The 21,575-nt window shown below is 43.0% G+C and overlaps 1 protein-coding gene across 8 annotated transcripts in view; it reads right to left on the bottom strand.

The window, feature by feature from the left end:
• The window catches only part of UBR4 (ubiquitin protein ligase E3 component n-recognin 4), a 134,099-nt gene that overhangs the window by 89,847 nt on the left and 22,677 nt on the right, over window positions 1-21,575 (bottom strand). For all 8 annotated transcript variants that reach the window (XM_058718883.1, XM_058718888.1, XM_058718887.1 and 5 more), the window contains exons 15-29: window positions 20,837-21,024; window positions 19,729-19,888; window positions 19,523-19,608; window positions 11,393-11,562; window positions 9,788-10,070; window positions 8,987-9,122; window positions 7,984-8,063; window positions 7,393-7,521; window positions 6,389-6,571; window positions 6,114-6,236; window positions 5,795-6,024; window positions 3,709-3,830; window positions 2,363-2,460; window positions 1,217-1,374; window positions 248-457 (exon numbers count right to left, since the gene is read on the bottom strand). In XM_058718883.1, coding sequence (XP_058574866.1) covers window positions 248-457; window positions 1,217-1,374; window positions 2,363-2,460; window positions 3,709-3,830; window positions 5,795-6,024; window positions 6,114-6,236; window positions 6,389-6,571; window positions 7,393-7,521; window positions 7,984-8,063; window positions 8,987-9,122; window positions 9,788-10,070; window positions 11,393-11,562; window positions 19,523-19,608; window positions 19,729-19,888; window positions 20,837-21,024 — 2,356 coding nt within the window. The remainder of the gene's footprint in view (window positions 1-247; window positions 458-1,216; window positions 1,375-2,362; window positions 2,461-3,708; window positions 3,831-5,794; window positions 6,025-6,113; window positions 6,237-6,388; window positions 6,572-7,392; window positions 7,522-7,983; window positions 8,064-8,986; window positions 9,123-9,787; window positions 10,071-11,392; window positions 11,563-19,522; window positions 19,609-19,728; window positions 19,889-20,836; window positions 21,025-21,575) is intronic.

Raw genomic sequence — 21,575 nt, 5'->3', positions numbered from 1 at the left:
ATTATATCTAATACAGTGCTTGATAAGCATGCATTCAATGACTTAAAGTTTCCAAATATGAACCATTTAAGCCTTCCATTTACTCAATGCTGATTCTTAAGAATTCATCATTAAGAGAAGACACATAAGCACAGAACTTTCGATTAAAAAGTACAAGTCATGAGTTAATGACATAAAGAAGCCAGTACATTTCACTGGAAACAGCAGGAGGTCACAGGAACCTGATGTCTGCTCAGATCAGGCTCACCTATTGGGATCTGCATGGTTGGCCAGAATGTTGTAACAACCAGTGATCAGTTTCTCATATACTCGAGCCAAGAACTCATCAGACTCCGCAGGGCCCAGGATGCGCTCCAAGGAGTTGCTACTGATCTCGGCGACGCTCTCAGTGCTCGACTCCAAAAGAAGGGGAAGCAGGGTCCGAATTACCTGTGGCGGGTTCATCTCATCGGACCAACTTCAAAGAAAATGGAACCATGTCAATGGATATACTCCCCCAAAATTAGCTGCAAAGGCGAGGACCGGGCAATTCAATCACTTATTGAGGGGTGAGAGCTTTTACCCCAGGCTTTTTTTCCCTTGGCAGTTATTTTTTTACATAGATGTAATCATACAACTTCAAAGTTTTCTTTTTCGTTATTCTATCAAAAACAAAAATCATTTCCATGTAAAAAGCCCATTTATTAAAATGTTAAATAATGTAAGGTGTATTTTATAGAGTATTCAGAAAAGAAAATGAACTGAAACCTAAACCAGAAACCCAGACAAGTCTTCTAGAACTACCAGGAATCCGGACCACGCTTAAGGCAGTATGATACGGGACTTCACCTGTAACCTATGTACTGGAAGACAGAGCATGCCTCCACTGGCCTGTCCCGGCCCCACAATAGCAGAGTCTAACTCCCGTGATGATTCTGGAGACACGTGATTTGAAATACATCACTGCCACCTTCAAATTCCGATCCGAAGCACCCCAAAATTACAATATGATTTGAAGCCTGCATGGCCTCTTCTGCAGGAGGGGAGGAGGTATCCTGCTGCCTTTCACATCGCATTCTAGATGAATGTTCACACTCTATTTACTCTGAAACAATACTCTCTCTGCTATCGAAGCATGCAGGAAAAGCGTCATTATACAGCCCTACATCCCGTCTTCCTTTAGTTACGACAGGACGCAGGCACAGCGAGCACCGAGGGCTGGGCAGTAGGTACTCACACAATAAGATCTCCAGTCAGCCTGACCAAGGAGAGAAGGGTGTGCTTCAGGGAAGCAGCCAGGGGCAGGCTTTGGCCACAAAGTGTCCCCAAGTGAGCAGCCTGCACAGCACTGATGTAACTCTCTGAAGGGATGGTGTCATTAGCAAAGGCATTGCGCTGGAAGGGAACAAAACAGACAAGAACAGAAAAAGCGTCTACCTATCTGGGATAAACTCTCGTGTGGGGGAAAAAAACCAACTGACATAAACTAAGACCTCCACCGAGGTTTCTAGACAACGGCTCTACTCAGTATATACTATTATTCATCCTGGAAAGCAACGTGGGGTGGAGCACTGAAAGCAGTTAACAAATTGTATTGAGTACAAAGTTAACTTAAAATTTCAAAAGTTAAGTTAAAATGTTAGTACAAAGTTAAGATACCCAATAGCAGGTTTCAAATCATTAGAATACATTATACTTCACATTAAGACTACTGTCTCTCATAATTAAGAAGGATCTGTATTTTGCAAAGCCCCAGAGCCTCCATTAAAATATCTTCATGATCCTTCTGCTATAGCTCCGGGTGATGTAAATAGGGGTCACGATTACAAAGCAGGACAACAAGATTATAATATTTGGCTTTTCCAAAGAACTGTGACAACAGAATTATCTGTTAATAGAGATAATTTGATTAGAGCATCCACAAAGGTCAAGTAAATGGACAGAAGATTCTACAGTCTTCTAAGAGCCTACAGAACCTAAAAGCTACTATATGAAATCATTACAAAAGGAGTAGGTGCCTGACATTTCTCCTAAAAAGAAAATGAAACAGTTTATATCTTCTGAGAATTCAGATGCTAGATCTTGTCAGCACTTTACACTTAATACGATTCATCTTCACATCCCAGTCTTAAGCAGACAAAAAAAACACACTCAGTAATAAGGTGGTCATCCACTTAACAGGGTAACCCAGACTTCCTAACAAAACGACCACCTGGGTACCACTTGGGTAATTCAAGGCTTTGATTATCGATTCAAATATCGATGATCATTAGCAAATATACTGCTGCATACCAAGACCTCGTGGCAGCTAGTTTCAGCCTAAGGAGCAAGAACAGAACACAGAATAGCCGGTGCTCCACATTTCTATTCCCAGAACACTCACCCAGGAGCCAATGTTGGGAAACTCGTTGGTGTTGATGTTATTCCAGGATTCACACACAGCCTGCACCCAGGATGGTAAATTCTGAACCAGTGTGGGACCTGGAGGCGACAGGAAGGATGAGAACTCATCACCAGAGGGAAAGAATGACACATAGTATTTTAAAGCCAAGCCCAAATGCAGAAAGAAACACCATTGCCCAAGCTGTCAAAATAATTACGAAGATCGCTTAGATGGGTGTTTCAATAGCAGTACTATGTCCAAGAGCTAACTAACTGCTTAATAGCTAACAATGTCGATTATAAGGTTTTCACTTCCCATCACATTCACTTTCTAATCTTGCAAATAAAGACGACAACTGAAAACAAGATGCGAAGTGGGGGCATGTCGCTACAAGTCAGGCTAAGACCGCTCTTCAGCCTCTGCTACACCCTCTGTGGACGGGTAGCACTCTGACCTCTTTTCTCCTTAAGACAAATCTGAGGACAGGGATTCTTAATCCACATCAAGAACGGTGTTTGATGAAGTAGTAGAATTTAATTTCTTCAAGTGAGACAGACTACCTGAACACTGAAAGGGCATTTAAAGCTTGCAATTCAGGAAAATACAAACGGCTATAAATTTAAAGGGTAACTACCGCCCTTCACTCCAGTCCTGCTCAAGTCCTTTTGCTTCCCCATCCTACATTTCTATCAGATCATTCCTAAAAAAGGGAAGAGGTTTGCCCAGCACAAAGGGACAGCTTGCTAATCTTCCTGATCTCTATAAATGACAAATAGAACAGGGGCGCCTGGGTGGCTCAGTCCATTAAGTGTCTGATTCTTGGTTTCAGCTCAGATCATGATCTCATGGTCGTGAGTTTGAGCCCCGCATTGGGCTCTGTGCCAACAGTGTGGAGCCTGCTTGGGATTCATTCTCTCTCTCTCTCTCTCTCTCTCTCTCTCTGCCTCTCCCTGCTCATGCTGTCTCTCAAAATAAATAAATAAACTAAAAAAAAAAAGAAAAAAGAAAACAAGAACAAAGATCTGTGCTAACAGCAACAGTTTAATGCTGTTGGTTTAATGATGTTGGTTTGGATCCCAGCCTCCACATATTGCAAGATGCAGGATTTCGGGCAAGTTAACTTTGAGGACTTAGTTTCCTAATGAGTAAAAGGGGACGGTAACACTTCACAGGGCTCCTGAGAGGACAGACACACACACACACACACCTGTGTCTGACACACAAAGGCCCCAGTGAGTGGTAAATGTCAGCAGGCAGGCAGATAAATGGTAGTACTCATTCTCAATGGTATTAATAGCATTATACTATTACTCAATGGTAGTAATAGCATTTTCAAATTCACTTACCCAGAGTGTTGGCCTTGCACCTACTAGAGCCAATAGCCAAAACAGCAGCAAAGCCATGCAATTTCTCCTGGGATGGTTTTTCAGTGGATCCTTCTTCATTAAAGTTCTGTAGCAAATAGGCTCTGAAGAAAAAACAGGGGGCTACATGAAAACTGAAGTAATCTACTCCCATCATAGGAGAAACTACCCTAGACAAATTGAAATACCTGTTATCTCAGTTTCCTAATCTATTAAATATAGTTGAGAGTACCTACCCATTTCTAATCTCCTACAAATTCCAATGGGCAACTGTTTCCAAAGAATATCCCATCCTCTGAAATGTTCCCAAAACATGATTCCAGGACAGATGAGCTTGGCGAACATTGAACACTATCCACCCACCTCTCCCCAGCCTTGGAAGTTTGGCAATGTATATACTGAAGGCTCTGAGAAGTACGGTTGACCTTTGAACGGCATTAAGTGTTAACTGCACAGGTACACTCACACATGGATCTTTGTCGGTAAATACCGTACAGTACTGTAAACATATTCTGTCTTCCTTGTGGTTTTCGTATGATGTTATCTTTTTATGTTTTACAAATAGCTTACTTAATTGTAAGAATACAGGATATGATACCTTTGTATACAAGATACGCGCTAATCGATCGTTTTGATGTTACCAGTAAGGCCTCCGATCAACAGCAGGCTATTAGTAGTTATGTTCTGGGGAGTCAAAAGTTCTCTGCGGATTTCTAACTGCACAGGGGGATTGGTGCCCCTAACCTATGCTGTTCAAGGATCAACTATACTATACTTTCTCGAAAGCTGTTCAATTATATTTACTCAGCACTTCCCAAACTTACTTGCCAGGAACATTTATTAACAGTATACAAACTGTTGGCATTAATTAATGGGTCAGATTAGAGCCCACAAGCTCTCAGAGGGAAGTGACTTGGTCACCTTTGACCCTGCGATATCCGCACTCACATTTCCTACTCACGCTTATGGCTCATATATTGTCAAAAATTGTGCCTCTAGCAATAGTCTCTGCTCTACTTACTCCAAGACACTCACACCCAGACACTAGTTAAACTTTGTAACAATCCGAGTCCCTTTCAGCACAAAAGTTCCAAAGAACAGGAGCTGAACAGTGAAATCCTACGGGCACCAGATAAAGTAAATGAGCATAAAGGGGCCCGGTGGGCAGAGCTACAAGGGGCAGCCACTCCTCAACTCCAGTGTGTTAATGTCACATGGGATGTCAAGCCCAGTTTTGCCAGCTCTTCCAATGTAAGAAAAGCCTGAAATCTTGTTTTGTGAACAAATTCCTAATTTTTATACACTGAAAACAAATTCCACAATATTTAAACATCACACAGAACAATTCTACAGGGCATGCAAATTGCAGTGTTTATTACTTAAGAAAGGACTGCATTTCAAAATACTCTCTAACTCATTAGGAAATTTTTTTCTCTAACTACCTACCATGAAATTCAAAAACATTTAAAGCTTTATCTTAGTGAGTAACAGAAATGACATGTCTGGAGAAATTGTGTTACCTTTCCTTATATCCTACAAGGTAAATGCTACAAAATATTTAAAGATTTATAGAAATCAAACTTCTCGACTTCCTGAACTATTTGAAAATTCCCTCATCAGGCAGTCTACAAAGAGAGGGGGAAAAAAGAAAAAACCTAAGCTGACAAAAATAAAAATAAAAAACGTGTACAATTCTGAGTCCTTTGGGATCTGCACAGTGAACAGTACCTAGAACCACAAAGTCTAGGGGCACCTAAGTGGCTCAGTTGGTTAAGTGCCAGACTCTTATTAATTTTGGGTCAGGTCACGATCTCATGGTTCTTGGGTTCAAGCCCCGCACTGGGCTCTACACTGACAGTGCAGAGCCTGCCTGGGACTCTCTCTCCCCTCCCTCTGCCCCTACAGCACTTGATCTCTCTCTCAAAATAAATACATAAACTTAAAAACAAAAACAAAAAAAACCACCACTAAGTCCAATGTGAAGAATTTTCAGGCCTCTAAGGAAAGCAAACCACCGAAGGATCTAAATTCCCCATCTTGACATCTGTGGGCAGGCAGCCCGTCACACCTAATGAATGACGCATAGGTGTCGATGAGTTGTAGCGTGGCTGGAAGCAGGTTCTTGGTGACCTCAGATGACTTATGAGGATCAGTCTCAGCGGCCATCTTAGAAAAATGCTCATCCAGAGAGACCTGGACCTTCGAGATGGCAGCATCGAGGGTGTAGATGGACTGCAGGCTTGGAATTTCATGAAGTTGCAAGATGGTGGTACAGTCAATGCTACAGAATGATGAGATCTTTAAAGATACCCAAGATACTAATTAGTTGTGGGGAAAGACTGCAGCAGAAGCTAAATCCTGTCATTATGGACCCAAAACTAACGTACCTGTCGAGCAAAGTATTCCTCTACAATTTCAACGTCATACTTCACTGAGCTGCACTTGGTGGATGCCAGTTCTAAGAGAGAACTGGCATGTTCAGCCTTCATGCCCTGTTTGATAAGGTGGTCCTATTTGGACAGCCAAGAAAACGTGTTCAGAAGGTTGACACAGACAGAATCTAAAGCTTTCATTACTCTTAAATTAACAAGTTCCCACAAGTACAGAGCACGGTGACTTTGGACAACCCTTTGGCAGCAAGGCCTGTGTCACACTGTGGTACCTTTATCCAGTTGACGTAGGAGCTGATGCGGAGACGGGAAGACCACCTCAGGGTGTGTAAGATGTCACATTCACTCATCTCAGGGGAATTCATGGCCAGCTGGTTCATGTAAGTCTTCGATGGTGGCAAAATCCCTAGGATCCTCCACAGTATCAAGAAGTAATACTGAAGGGCACAGGCCTCCTGGAAAAAGCAAAGAGCAATCACAGCAATAGCACTTGCTATCGCGTCGTGAGCTCCCTGACAGTGAGAACTGTTCCAAATACAGCATTTTTTTTTTAATATTTATTTTTGAAAGCAGACCGAGACAGAGCTCGAGTTGGGGGGGCGGGGGGGGGGAGGCAGAGAGAGAGGGAGATCCAGAATCCCAAGCAGGCTCCAGGCTCCAGCTCCGAACTGTTAGCACAAAGCCTGATGCAGGGCTCAAACTCACAAATGGTGAGACCATGACCGGAGCTGAAGCCGGATGCTCAACCCACTAAGCTACCCAGGCGCCCCCTGAATACATTTAGAGCAGACTGTGTAGAGTCCTGATTTTCAACTGAGATTTGGCTCTCAAGTCTGCTCCCCACATCTTTATAGAGAATACATCCAATAATAAAGCAGAACATGTTAGAACCCACATATAAATAATGTGCTCCACACTTGCACATCTCACAAGCCAAAATCACAGTTCTAAGACAACTTCGGCTCCCCAAGAATTTACCAAGTAACCAAAAGAGAGCAGGACATTCTGCCTCGCAGGCCCACAATCAGGTGCCCCTTTCTGTGGCTCTAATTGTTGTCATAACTTCTAGAGGTACAGAGACACATTCATGGGACCACAGGAAAAGCTCCAGTGGGAGACTTTCAATGTGACCTATCAACCACCATTCGCTGAAGGTAAGAAACAGATAATTCAATAACTGATTAGACCCCAGAAAGAAATTTCTGGTAGAACAGCTACCAAATCATCAAACACATCCCAAACTCTTCATCATCAGCCTGGGCTTCGGTGGTCTTACCAGGGCCGTTACGTTCTTGTTTTCCTTCCTCCGGACTGTGTCAAGCTGGGATCCAGCAGCAAGCAGTGATGTCAGTGCCGTATAAAGCTCATCATATTTGACAAGCTTGGAGAAAAGAACATCGCACGCCTAATATCGAGAGAAAGAAAATCATTCTGTCCTATTTTTTGAAATATTTTTCCTCCAACCCATACACTACCATTTAACCTCAGAACTGACAAAACAGCTCATTCAAATTATAGTTATGAATTTCTCACTGCAGCAAGATTCCCACTCAGGGACCTCTCCCAGCTGATGGGTTATGGTGCACACACAAGTGCAGGCTATAGAACGAGGCAACTATTTTTGTCCGTTAAAATATCGGCATGTGAACACGCCAACAAAGACAGGAAGAAGGGTCCCCTACAGCAAAAGTGGGGCCCAGCGAATAAATCTCAAAACAATATTTTCCTTCTAGAATAACCTCAAATCCTAATACAGGCCAAATTCCCTCATTACAAAAAGCAAGTGACTCCCTTTTCCCCTGCCAGACTGATTTTGGTGGAAACCATCTGACCCACATGTAAAATGGGGTTTTAAAATTCCTCGTACCACAGAATCAAGTCGGTTCAAATCATCCTCTGAGGCTTCTGGGGACAGGACACAGTAGAATCTGGGTTGTGGGACAGCATCTGAAAAACAATAAGCTCATTAGAAGAATGGTTTCATTCTCGATTCTGCTTAGTAAGTATAAAATGTAAAAATTAAGAAAACCCTTTGGACACTTGAAAACACAAACAACCTTGGCACTACGGACTTTTGTACCAGATAATTCCTTGCTGAGGGAGGGCTGTCCTGTGCACGACAGGATGTTTAGCACCCTTACAGTTTTGACAACCGAATAGGTCTCCAGACATTGCCAACTGTCCCTTCTGGGCATGGGGCCCAAGCATCCCTAGTTAAGAACCACTGCTCTAGGAGGTAACAGAGGTGCTCTGCAAACACCAAGTTAATCATCAAAATTGGACCCACAGACTAACTGCATTAAACTTAAATGGCTGTCTCCCCAATATCAACAGGACTAACTACTAGGAGATCCCAATGACAGGATCTAAGGTTTGAGGAGTTTCCACAAACTCCACTCAACAGCTTACACTCCTCAGGAAGTGTGCAAACACAAACGAAAGATAAACACAAGAGGCACTTCATCAAAAGAAGGGACACCCGCTCTATGAGAAACACTGCAGAGAATGTCATGGCTCCCATTGTTTTCTGAATAGACCCCACCATGACCCAAAAGGAAATTTAGCCTGTGGGTTAGAACCACATTCCTCTGAAAAATTAAATGTAATCACTCCAAGTGGCAAAAATCCAAATACTGTACTCTATGAGCATACACAAGAATTCCTAATTCTTACGTATCAATGGTTTTTTGCTTTTTGTTTTTAAATCAATGTGGGATATGCAACGGTCTATTTCTGAAAATGTTTTGAATCCACTGGTATCTGCCACCTATAAGGAATAGACTAAACCTTGAGGAGTCTCCAAATACCAAATTTAATCCCCCCAACGAGAGCCAATGAGTCAGCTTCTTACTGACCGTCTTTTTTCTGACCTGATGAAAAATGCTTAGACCAGTTTTCTTCTACTTCTTTGAACCCATGATAGAGAGGGGAAGTCGCCCGGCGGCTGCTGCTGTCCTGGGATCCACTTGCCCACCCAAAAGGAGGACTCAGCAAGTTATGCTGTACCTTTTAAAACACAAATACTCAAATTAAGAAAGATACACAGCCACATTCAGCATCTCACTGCAGGCATCACAACTGACCAACATATCAAAGACTGGGAAACTCACAAGCCAAAACAAAAGTTTTAGATTTTTCTGTGACTTTTTTGGGGAACAATCTTTTTTGCTGAAGTTTAATAGGAATAGCACTCAAGCAAACATTTTAGGAAATGCTGAATAATCCTTACCTGGACCTCCCATCCTCGTGTTGGATCCTTACAACAAAAGAATTTACTAATCCATAAAACCTACTGCTCAACCATCATTCCTCCACTAACAAATATTCACGGTGGGGAGTGGCGGGTTGGGGGGGAACCGATGCTCGGGGCGCAGAGCTAGACACAGGTATAAAGTGGGGTTATTCAAAGGATACCTGTGAACAGAGCCTATAATCCAATTTTCACAAATGCATCAAATCAAATAATCTACACTTACTGCTCCTGGCTAGGTACAAAGCGTGAGTGCACATCCAGAAGTCCAGTGGTATTCCCAAGGTTAATCATAAACCTACCACAACAAACACCTGAAACCTCAAGTAAGCAGGTCATTTTGCTTTGGATCACCACAATTCAAGAAGAGTGACACTCTCAATCACAGCCAGTAGAGCAAAAACAATGCGTTCATCTGTACCTGCTCGAACAGATACACAGGGGCTTTGGAGTACTGATGAAGCAGATAATCGAAGATCAAAAGGAGGCGAGCCAGGATGAGGGGCACGGAGCGCGCCTGGGCCTCCACGCTGGCACTCAATTCCTGGATGATCTGCACGAACAGGGTCAGTATGGCCCGCCGGCCTTTCTCGGTGAAGTTGTGGAAAATGAGGAGGAGCAGCTGCAGATGCTCAACGTTCAAATCTTCCGTCTCACTGGGCACCACCCCCTGCAGGGCGCTCTGCTTCATGGTCGATAAGAACCTACCGCGGAGAAAAGGAGAACGTGTCTGGTGGACAAAGTCAGAACACGTCCCCCACGAGTCACGGTGTCACGTGCTGGAAGAGTTAGGCTTTCTAAACCCAGGCATCAAGACAACAAATCAAGGAAGACAAGAATCTATGTGGAAAGAGAAGATTTAAGAACTCAATCCTGGCTACAAAAAAGCAAGACTCGACCACAAAACATTCTGTTGACTGTGGTGATAGTGTTAACACGCACTCCGCCATTTCTGACCATGAAAAGAACTGCAAGCCCCCAAAAGGGTGGCTTTTTTTTTTTTTTTTAAATTAATAAACCTGGACAGGTAGAGATAGTTCAATTACTTTCCCCTATCGTTTTGGCTCTATAGCTTATCTTGAGAGCTTAGCCCTACAGGTTAAATTCACTACATGGTAACAGTCCAAAATGAGTCGGTGCGGTAAAAAGCAATAAAAAGAAATTACACTATTCGGAGAACTTGTCAGAAGAGATTTTATGCAAAAAAGGAATGAATGTAGCCAACTATTTCCACTGCCTCTGGCTATTAGGAAAGAGATTTGTGTTTTAATAAAGGTTTCCCTCATCCCCGTCTCTTCCCCCGACAACCCCCCTCCCCATTTTTTTTTTTTTTTTTTGCAAGATTCCACCAGGAAAAAACACAGTGGGTCTTTGGCACTCAAGGAGGTTTAGGATTTCTCAAATCCAGCATTACAGCTATTTGATCACAGAATGAGGAAGAGAAAAGCAAAGCCTTTTAGGAAAACAAACTGCTTTGAAGGCTCCTAACCATGTAAACAAAAATGGCAAATATAGGTCCATCTAAAGAGGATTTCGATGATTAATCTGAGCTTCCCCCAAGTGAAGAAATTCTTTAAAAGTTGTCCAAAAAAAGACTGCAAGTCACTTGGAGTGGTTTCACGTTGAAAACAGAACAGCCAAAGACAGAGCTGGCTTTCCTGTTCCCCACCTTTCAATAAATCAGGACAGGACTCTTGAATCGGTTACATTCAGGAGTCAGGTTATGTCTCAAAACTGCAACCAAACCCCCCCAGGTGCCAACGGATGACTTTGTTCCCAGACCATAGTTTATGTATTTCTGTTTTTTATATTACTTATTTAATTAATTAGATAACTAATTTGGTGCTCCTGTTTTTTAAACAGCACCTCTTCCCCCAAGGCCACCGGAAACACACACTCGTCCGCCCTCACCAGTCTGTGCCATCAGCAGATACCACCTCAGAGCCACGGACTAACTACAAAGAAGTCAAACACATCAAAAAAGTCCATAACCTTCTCTGCAGGGCTTCACCTGGAGTTCTCTTACCTGTCCCAAACTTTAAGGCATTCAGGGACATCTGGATCACCTTGAGCACCGGCTTTATGTTGCCAGATGAGCAAAAGGCGTGAAAGCACAGAGAGGCTTTGTGGGTGAATGTACAAGGGCCAGGGGCCCTCAGAGAAAGGCGCTACTCCCAGCTGCTGCAACAGCGTGTTCTGCCAGGAAAAGACACACAGGAAACCATTAGGAAAATGACAGGGAATGAGGCCAAAGGTTACCAATGAGCCCTAAATGTTACCCTTTATGCTGGAGGAGTACTTTTTTTCTCTCTTCAAAAGTCACTTTTTTTTTTTTTTAATTTTTTTTTTTCAACGTTTTTTATTTATTTTTGGGACAGAGAGAGACAGAGCATGAACGGGGGAGGGGCAGAGAGAGAGGGAGACACAGAATCGGAAACAGGCTCCAGGCTCCGAGCCATCAGCCCAGAGCCCGACGCGGGGCTCGAACTCACGGACCGCGAGATCGTGACCTGGCTGAAGTCGGACGCTTAACCGACTGCGCCACCCAGGCGCCCCAAAAGTCACTTTTAATAAAAGAAACGACAAGCCACAGTATGAGAAACAGTATTTTGAAAACATTTATCTAACTAAGAACTTGTATCTAGAATTTACAAAGAACCTTTCAATTCAGTAAGGAAGGGACACACCATAATGGTTTAAATGGGAAAATTTTGAATAGGTAGCTCAGAAAATAAAATATATTGACTGCAAAGGAAAAACATAAAAAAAAAAAAAAAGTCAAGGGACACCTGGGTGGCTCAGTAGGTTGAACACCCGACTCTTGATTTCGGCGCCGAAGGAGTATTTTAAAGGGCACACAGAAATTCAGATTCAGACGCGGTTTGCAAAAGGTCACTTCGCTCAACAAACAGGAAAACTATCGAGGGAAAATTACTCATCTAGCCCCATTCACAACTACAGTTAATTGGTGTCAGAGATGGGGTCCTGAAAAAGGAGAAATGCAGAGATGCAAACTGAGACGGCAGAATCAGGACGATTTTCCAAACAGGCAGAACATGAAAAGTCTTCCCTTCAGAAGAAAACTTCCTGAATAATTTTAAACAGCTGACAGTTTTTCTTCGATAACCAGTTATATACAAGTAATACGCCAAGTGGGGAGGTCGGTCCCGCACCTGTGGGTCCACCCACTTGTACGAACGGTATTAGCAAGAGAAATCTGCCTGTAAGATGTCAAGGCACCTCCAATTAGTCAGGGCTGTGCCTCTGCCTCCAGTTGTAGCGTGTCTTTCAAATGAGCTTGACTTTGAGCTCAGTTATCTAAGCTGCAACTTATCTTCTCAAACACACACACAAACTGAGCAGGATGCCAATGGAACACCAGACAAAAGGCCAGTGTTCTCACTTGGCTTCAGAAAACACAAATCATAGTTACCTCAGGATACAGGATAAATTTCTAAGTCTGCCAAATTAAATTATGTTCTTAGGTAACACCCCAGAGGACCCCATTGCTGGGAAACAACCATTCAGAATGTCACAGATAATCAGGAGTAGTTCCCATGTGCTGGGCAGTTATCATGACTAAGTGCCGCACACCAACTGTCACAGGCAACGCTCTGGGCCACGATGTTACCTGGGTATGCGCTCCATTCTACTGATGCGGGAAACAGAGGTCAGAGTGGTTTAAAAACACACTAAGCCACAAGACTCCCAACTGCCCAAACCAGATTTATCTCTAAAATCTACATTCTCGGGGCACCTGGGTGGCTCAGTCAGTTAAGCGTCCGACTTCAGTTCAAGTCATGATCTCTCAGTTCGTGAGTTCGAGCCTCGTGTCGGGCTCTGTGCTGACAGTGCAGAGCCCGAGCCTGCTTCGGATTCTGTGTCTCCCTCACTCCCTGCCTCTCCCTTGCTTGCACTCTATGTGTGTGTGTGTCTCTCTCTCAAAAATAAACATTAGAAAAAAAATTTTTTTAAACTTAATGGAGTAATATTTGAAATAGTAAAACTTGAAAGAAGCAGAAAAAAAGAGATGAATTGATGTTCTGATTTTAACTGCAAAACTGTGCATCTATCTACACAGACAGGGACTACAAAGAAACATGGAAAAACATAAACCATGAATTTGGTGGAAGAATGTAACGTTACAATGTTATTTATAGGATTTTTTTTTTTTAAGAGAGGGTTTTTTTGTTTTGTGTCCGTTGTCTCTCGGGCCTCAGAGCCGCAAAAAATGACCAAGCCTTCCTCAGAGCCTGGATTAGCCCTAAGGAAGAGGGCTTCCTAAGAAGTAAAAGAGAGCCATAGCCCACCAACCAAGGCCTAGCCTGAAATGCCCCCTCCAGCCCAAGCACCCCCGTGCCCACCCTTGCTTAATGCCAGCTCTCCTGGGTTCCTGGCCCCAGCCCTCGCCGCTCGGGCCATCCCCCGCCCACCTTGCTGTTTCTCATTACTTCAACGACTGCCTCTTAGTGGATAATTCCCAAAACCACATTACCACTCTTAATTTAAGTTCTGAATTTCAGACTCACATTTCCAACTACTTTCTAGATGTCTTCATCCCACTGGCCCCTCAAAACGTCATCATATTTAAAGTGGCTTTTAATGGTAGTGGTAACCGTTTAACTAAAAAAGTTAATATATGCTACACAATTCTTACACACCAAATTCTTACATAGAATTCTCATATATAAAAACATACAAATTGTTTTTCTCATTGGATTGAAAGGGCTGTAAGATGCAACATTCTGACACAGGAAGCAACATAATCAATAATCACATCGGTAACGCCTACTTAACTGCTTTTAGCTTACTCCATTAAAGGAAAGCCTCGGGGAGCCTAGGCAGCTCACTGGGTTACACTCAGGTCATGATCTCACGGTTCTTCTCTTGAGTTCAGCGCAGAGCCACCCTCGGATCCTCTGTCCCCTTCACTCTCTGCCCCTCCCCTACTCACACTCTCTCTCTCAAAAATAAACATCTAAAAAAAATAAATAAATACCTGAAAAATTAAGGAGAGCCTAATGCTCAAGCTCTACTGCAGAATGGTTTCGAGGCTGGCTAACCACAACGGACGGCAAGACAGTTGGGCTGGTAAGGTGACACTGTTTTTAAAAACAAAAAGAGAAAATGGCAAACTGTGCCTCGTGTAGCTCAAGAACCCAAAGGACCATTCTGAGCAACCGTGCATAAATAAGCGATCCACGAGTACACACAACCTCTGAGCTGACTGAAACCCAGGAGCGCTCCCCGAGCACTCGGCACGGCTCCTCTACCACCAAACTAACCCTTCTCGCCGATGGCCGCTTTCTACGAAAGACAACAGCATCCTTCTGGTCTCATCCGGGTTGTAAACCCAGGCAACACCTTAGACTCTTTCCTATCCGTGTTCTTTACCCCGTTCAAATAGTTTCCCGTGATCTCTATCTACCATGGGCCCTTTATCCACATGATATCTCCTATCTCCCCCTTTTCTTAAGATGTCACACTAACTTGGGGCGCCTGGGTGGCGCAGTCGGTTAAGCTTCCGACTTCAGCCAGGTCACGATCTCGCGGTCCGTGAGTTCGAGCCCCGCGTCAGGCTCTGGGCTGATGGCTCGGAGCCTGGAGCCTGTTTCTGATTCTGTGTCTCCCTCTCTCTCTGCCCCTCCCCCGTTCATGCTCTGTCTCTCTCTGTCCCAAAAATAAATAAAAAACGTTGAAAAAAAAAAAAAAAAAAAAAAAAAGATGTCACACTAACTCAAATCATCTGGATCTCTCCAGTGCCTACACTACTTGGCATGCAGTAGGTGCTCCATGAATACTCTGTGAATGAATGAATGAACTCAGACCTCTACGGTAACGTTAAATTATTATAATTTTATACATAATAATAAATATAATAACTATAAACACAACATTAAATGGTAATAGTAACAAAGACAGCAGCTAATGTTGAGTAGGCACTAATACTATGTGCCAGGTATGATTCTCATTTTACTTTGTGATAAAAAACAACCGAAAACTGACCATTTTTTAAGTGCACAGTTCTGCGGCATTAAATACACACACACTGTGCAAACATCACTACCATCCATCTCCAGCACTTGTTTATTTTTCCGAACTGAAACCCGATACCTATTAAACACTAAGCCCCTGTGATCCCGGGATGTAAGAAGAAATGTATATTTGGTCTTTGTCTCATTCCTGGTACAGAGCTCCTAAAACTCTCATCATTTCCTGACAAGGGTGAGAAGAACGTGTTTTGTTATTCATAATAAGCCCCTTTCAGCATTACCTATGTTTATAATAAGGAGGCCCCTCGACAGCTTTAGGCCAGGGGCTGACTGCCAGGGGAACCAACCCTATGATTAGAGAGCTGGAACCTTCAGTGCCATCCCCAACAGGGCTAGAGACAGAGAGAATCCCCAATGGCCAGTAGAGCAGGACAATGAAAACCACACAAGGCCTGCTTTCTTGTTTGGTTTCAGAAGACACAAATCATCTTACTAGACTGCTCTAATAACAAATTTGAAAGAAAGAACAGAGAGGCCATGCCAACCAAGCACATGGCATTTCAACAGAAAGCCCTCTTCCCAAGATGTCATCTTGGGAAGTAAATAAGTAGGCTTCAATTTCTCCTAGAAGCAGGGAACAGGCCTACTGGTCTTACCAACTCGGAACCAGTTTTTATGACCTGATAGGTGAAAACAATTTTTGTGATGAAACTTCTATCTGCTTACTTTCACAGACTGAGCTACATTCTGCTAACCTACCTTAAGGACACCGTGTATGTCCTGCAATAGCACTCAGGTATCTTGATAAAGAGACAGGACTCTGTACATGATCCCAGAGAAACAATATGCAGGGCAGGGGAACTCAATAGCAGGTCGTTAAATTACACTAACCATCCTTTACTCTCTTCCATCATAGCAATGAAATTTGGGGGCAGAATTTAAAAGCCCATGTTTGGAGATGGAATGAGAAGGGAGTTTTGAGGATTTGTTCTACATAAAGTCAGTGGTTATGGGAAGACAAGTTGCATGTCCACACAAGGTCTGGAATTAGTTTTTTACATGCTATGAGGACAACATCATTACAGGAGTCTTAAGAACTCCTATTCTCTACAGAAAAATATTTCTTCCCCCATTATTTGGACAAGTTTCGGCAGGAAAAGGCCAAGTCTGTGAACTGTGAAACTTCCCTAAATAAACTTAAGATCTTAGTTATTCCCTAAATAAACTTAAGGAGCTCGTAACTTTGACACGACTTCCTGACCCTATACAGTCTGAGAAGGAGCTGCAGGCCATATACTGACCGAAGAATTTTCTTCTCTTCATCTTACGTCAACAACTTTACCACTCTGTTTATATTCCCTTTCCTGCCAAAAAAAACCCACTCTGTTTCATCTAACAATAGGTACATACAAATAGGTTTTATAGTTATCTTTTTTTTTTTTTTTTTTTTTTTTTTAAATTTTTCAACGTTTTTTATTTATTTTTGGGACAGAGAGAGACAGAGCATGAACGGGGGAGGGGCAGCGAGAGAGGGAGACACAGAATCGGAAACAGGCTCCAGGCTCCGAGCCATCAGCCCAGAGCCTGACGCAGGGCTCGAACTCACAGACCGCGAGATCGTGACCTGGCTGAAGTCGGACGCTTAACCGACTGCGCCACCCAGGCGCCCCTATAGTTATCTTTTTAAGCGATGAAATAAGCTCTTAAAATGTTAATTTTATTTTTGAGAGAGCGCTGGAGTGGGGGAGGGGCAGAGAGAGATGGGACAGAGCAGGCTTGGCACTGACAACACTGAGCCCAATGCAGCACTTAAGTCCAAAAAAACCAGAAGACCATGACCTGAGCCGAAGTCAGGTGCTCAAGAGACTGAGCCACCCAGGTGCCCCAACAAAGAAATGAATTTTTAAGAATTTCTCAAATAGGTCCACCTGGATGGTTCAGTAGGTTAAGTGTCTGACTCTTGGTTTCAGCTCAGGTCGTGATCTCACAGTTTGTGGGTTCAAGCCCCACACCGGCTCTGGGATGGCTGCATGGAGCCTGCCTGGGATTCGCACTCTCCCTCTCTCTGCCCTGCCCCCTCTGCATCACTCTGTCTCTCTCTGTCTCAAAATAAACTTTAAGTGGGGGGGGGGGAAAAAAAAAAAGAATTTCTCAAATAGCCTAGGATTTTAAGAATCAAATTTAACCTCTTGAAATTGCTTCCTAGATTTTGTCCCTTTGGGGCAAGTGCAATCTCTTCGATTGTGTCCCGATTCTGAGAATCCACTGAAATAACCATAAGAATAACAAAAAAAAATTTCAAAACAATCTTAGGGCAAACTACTGGAGATCTACCAAATTTAATTCTTCTAGGGGAGATGAAGGGTGGCCACAGCTAGGAATCTGCATTTTTTTAAACAAATTCCCCAGGGATCTTTATGTACACTAAAGAATGAGAACCACAAACTCTGACCGTGTTAAAAATAAGTTATTCTCAAAATATGACCTTGTCAAATGTTGGGAAAGTGAACCCACAAATCTCGAACACATTGCTGGTGATAGTAAATCTTGGTGCAGCTCCTGTGTTTGTTTGTTTGTTTATTTATTTATTTATTTAAAGTAATCTCTACACCTAATGTGGGGCTCAAACTCACAATCCTGAGATTAAGAGTCGCACGCTCCACCAACTGAGCCAGCCAGGTGCCCCACTGATGTAGCTACTTTAGAGACCAGTCTGGCATCACCTGCTTACAATCACATACTCCATATCCTGCCAATTCCACTCCTAGTTCTCTACCCAAGAGAACCCCTTGTTTTATCACAGAAGACTTCTACAACAAAGATCACAACAACAACTGGAATAGCAACAAAATCTGACACAATCCAAAGGTCCAACAGTGGGAGCAGAGGGGAGCTGGTATAGTCACAAATACAATGGGACAGCAGACAGCAGTCAAAGCAAGAACTTCAGAATTAGCAGTAATATAAATGAACCTGGGCAACATAGTGGTAAATAATATTAAGTGAAAAAAGAAAGCCTAAAAAGATTAGATATAGCATGGTATCATTACTATAATGCTTAAAACAATCAATTTAAAACTTTAAGGACTACGAATGTAAAAATAAATATATATAGGGGCACCTGGGTGGCTCAGTCGGTTAAGCATCTGACTCTGGCTCAGGTCATAATCTCATGGTAAATTCAAGCCCCGTGTTGGGCTCTGTGCTGACAGTTCAGAGCCTGGAGCCTGCTTCAGATTCTGTCTCCCTCTTTCTCTGTCCCTCCCCCCCCTCCAACTCTCTCTCTCCCTCAAAAATAAACTTCAAAAAAATTGTTAGTAAATAAAATACATACATACATATATATGTATATGTATGTATATATGTATACATACATGGATATATAATATATAAATAAAAATAACGAATGAAGGAATCTGAGATGCAGGATTCAGAACATCACCTACCAGCAGGGAGAGAAAACCCTAAGATTTCAAAACTTACAATCAAGATCCTAGGCTTTATTTTCGTGGTGAGTTTGCAAATAGCAGTCTATCTGAAAACACCTACTCCTGTAATTTGAATGATTATTTTTTTTTAAGCTTATTTATTTATTTTTAAGAGAGAGTGCGAAGAAAGTGCAAGCAGAGAAGGGGCAGAAAGAGAAGAAGAGAGAATGCCAAGCAGACTCTGTGCCGTCAGCACAGAGCCTAATGTGGGGCTCAAACTCACAAACCATGAGATCATCACCTGAGCCAAGATCAAGATGTTTAACCAACTGAGCTACCCAGGCGCCTGAAAGATTCTTTTAAAACACACATTTCAACATGTATTTCTTAGATTACTAATTAAGTTAAGCATCTCCTACGTTTGCTGGCCATGTGTATTTCCCTTTTTTATAAACCGCTCTCATCTATTTTGTCCACTTGCCTACTACGACAGTCCTCAGGAGCTGTTTTCATCATTTTTCCTTTTCAGTTTACTGAATGACTTGGGGATAAAGAACACATTTCCTCTTCCCTAAAATGATCCTCATCAGGGCAGTGGGACATAATAATCTCTCAACACTCTTTCCAGTGAGGGCGTCTCCAGGATAAACTATGTTCCTTTGAGACTGGAAGGCTACAGCCTACTGGGAGCTGACACAGACAGCGCTTGGCCAAAGGGTCACAGTGCACACAAACCTGCAGGTTGGGCGACTGAAGATCAGAAGTTACCAGAGAATGGTTGAAGTGATAGAGAGCAGCAGCAAACTCTTCATCTGATGAACCTTGGAGGCAAATAAGAAAGCCAATGACTCAAGCAGCCACTTGATGCATTACACCGCCCTGGCGACAGCCAAACCCCACCGGGGAAAAAAACCCGCCAGGCACCGATCCTGTCTACTGACCCTTGAGTCCATCTTTGTCCACCTCCTTAATGATACTGGCCAGGGTGGCCATGTGGTGTTCTGAAAGAGACACACTCAGGTAGTTTCGGATAAAATTATTCCGTGAGTTCAGCATGGAAGAGGTAATGAAGTTCAAAATGTTGGAAGCCAGACCTAAGAACTAAAGAGAGCACAGAGAAATTCATGTCAGGTTCATAAGCCCAGAGTGCCTCTAAATCCTCAATCTAAATAGAAATAAAACATGCCCATAGAGCTGATGGAACAAATGCAATGAATTCAAGTCAGAGTTTAAAGCCCCTACAGTGGGAGTGGGGCTAAGCTTAACTATGACAATCTTTCCCACATAATTCTTCCAGTTACAAAAAATGGCACCAGTTGAACACAACAGACTTCAGAAAACTCCGTGTGAAGACAGAGGCTTCTACACAGACTTGCTTCTTTCACTCCTCCAAGGCCCTGTATTTGTTCAGCCCGGGGACATTATTGGAATAAGGAATTCGGAAGCCTGTATGATCATTATACACACAGGGAATTCCCAGCTCCTTACTGCTCTCTCAAAATGAAACTGAATTATTGTGTAAATGTTTTATGTCCACAGCCTTGACTAGACTAAGCTGTATGAAAGTGAGGTCCGTATCTGACGTGTCTGCTTTAGAACAGGGCTGATAGTACATCATCTAGAAATACTGCTTGAACAAATAATTAGCGAGCATTTAACAACGTACCACACCTATGCTAAGGGCTCTTCACTTCTTTGCAACACCCTTAAAGGCAGGTACTATCACTCCCATATGACAGAAGACAACGCTGAGGCTCGGAGAAGTTTAGATTCTTGCCCACAGTCTCAAAGCCAGTGAGTGGTAAAAGCTAGATCCAAACTCACTTCTAACTCCAAAGGCTATGTTACTAACCCTCAATCAGAGAAGTAACACCAAGGGTACAAGTTATTTAATCAAATGCAATCAGCACACTCAGGCCCTAAGTAAAAATACCTTTAAACATGACAGTTAATTAACCAATCTACAAAATGTCTGAGTTCAAATGGTCTGCTCTTCACACCCCTTCTTCCCATTTCTCCCTCCCCTAAACCTCAGAAATCTACTCTTACCAACTCAGGATCTTTGCGACTAGCCAAAATGTTGCCCTTCTCACCGGGGGCCTGTTTACTGGGGCTTTTAACGCGAGGCGAGCTCTCCAGCGGAGGGGGCGGGGGAGGGGGTGGAGGTGCCACTTTCTCCTTACTGGGGGAGATGGTCTCCTCAAACCATTGCCCCAAAATAGGCTCACTGTCATCATCTGGAACAGAGAAAGAGAGAAGTAATAAAAATAACACAATGTAAAAATTTTTTTAGCACACCTGCTTTGTAAAACAGTCTACGTCAAAAGGAACACGAGGATTATCTGGACTCAGTGGGAGTAACGTGGTTTCATAAATTTGTCAATACTCCTCTAAGTGTGTAAGCAAACCAGAAGCGTTTTATGGCACATAAATTATACCTCAATAAAACTGGTATTTTTTTAAAGGAGCCCAATGAAGAAAGAACCACCTCACTTTACTGCCAACAAGCCAAATGTTTTGAAAAACAAATGTTTACTTGTCCATGGGTTATAAAACCCAAATTAAGACCTGGGTGGCCCAATCAGTTAAGCGTCTGACTCTTGATTCTGACTCATGTCATGATCTCGCAGTGGGTGTGGAGACTGCTTGAGACTCTCTCTCTCCATCTGACCCTCCCATGCTTGTGCACACACACACCTTCCCTCTCTCCCTCTCTCTCTCTCTCACAGATGAGAGACAGGGCACACACATGCTCACGCTCGCTCGCTCGCGCTCTCTCAGATACACA

Source organism: Neofelis nebulosa, chromosome 2 (genome assembly GCF_028018385.1).
Source record: "Neofelis nebulosa isolate mNeoNeb1 chromosome 2, mNeoNeb1.pri, whole genome shotgun sequence".
In the NCBI taxonomy this organism is placed as follows: Eukaryota; Metazoa; Chordata; class Mammalia; order Carnivora; family Felidae; genus Neofelis; species Neofelis nebulosa.
The sequence above is the reverse complement of the archived record's forward strand: the minus strand, read 5'-3'. Positions and strand labels throughout refer to the sequence as shown.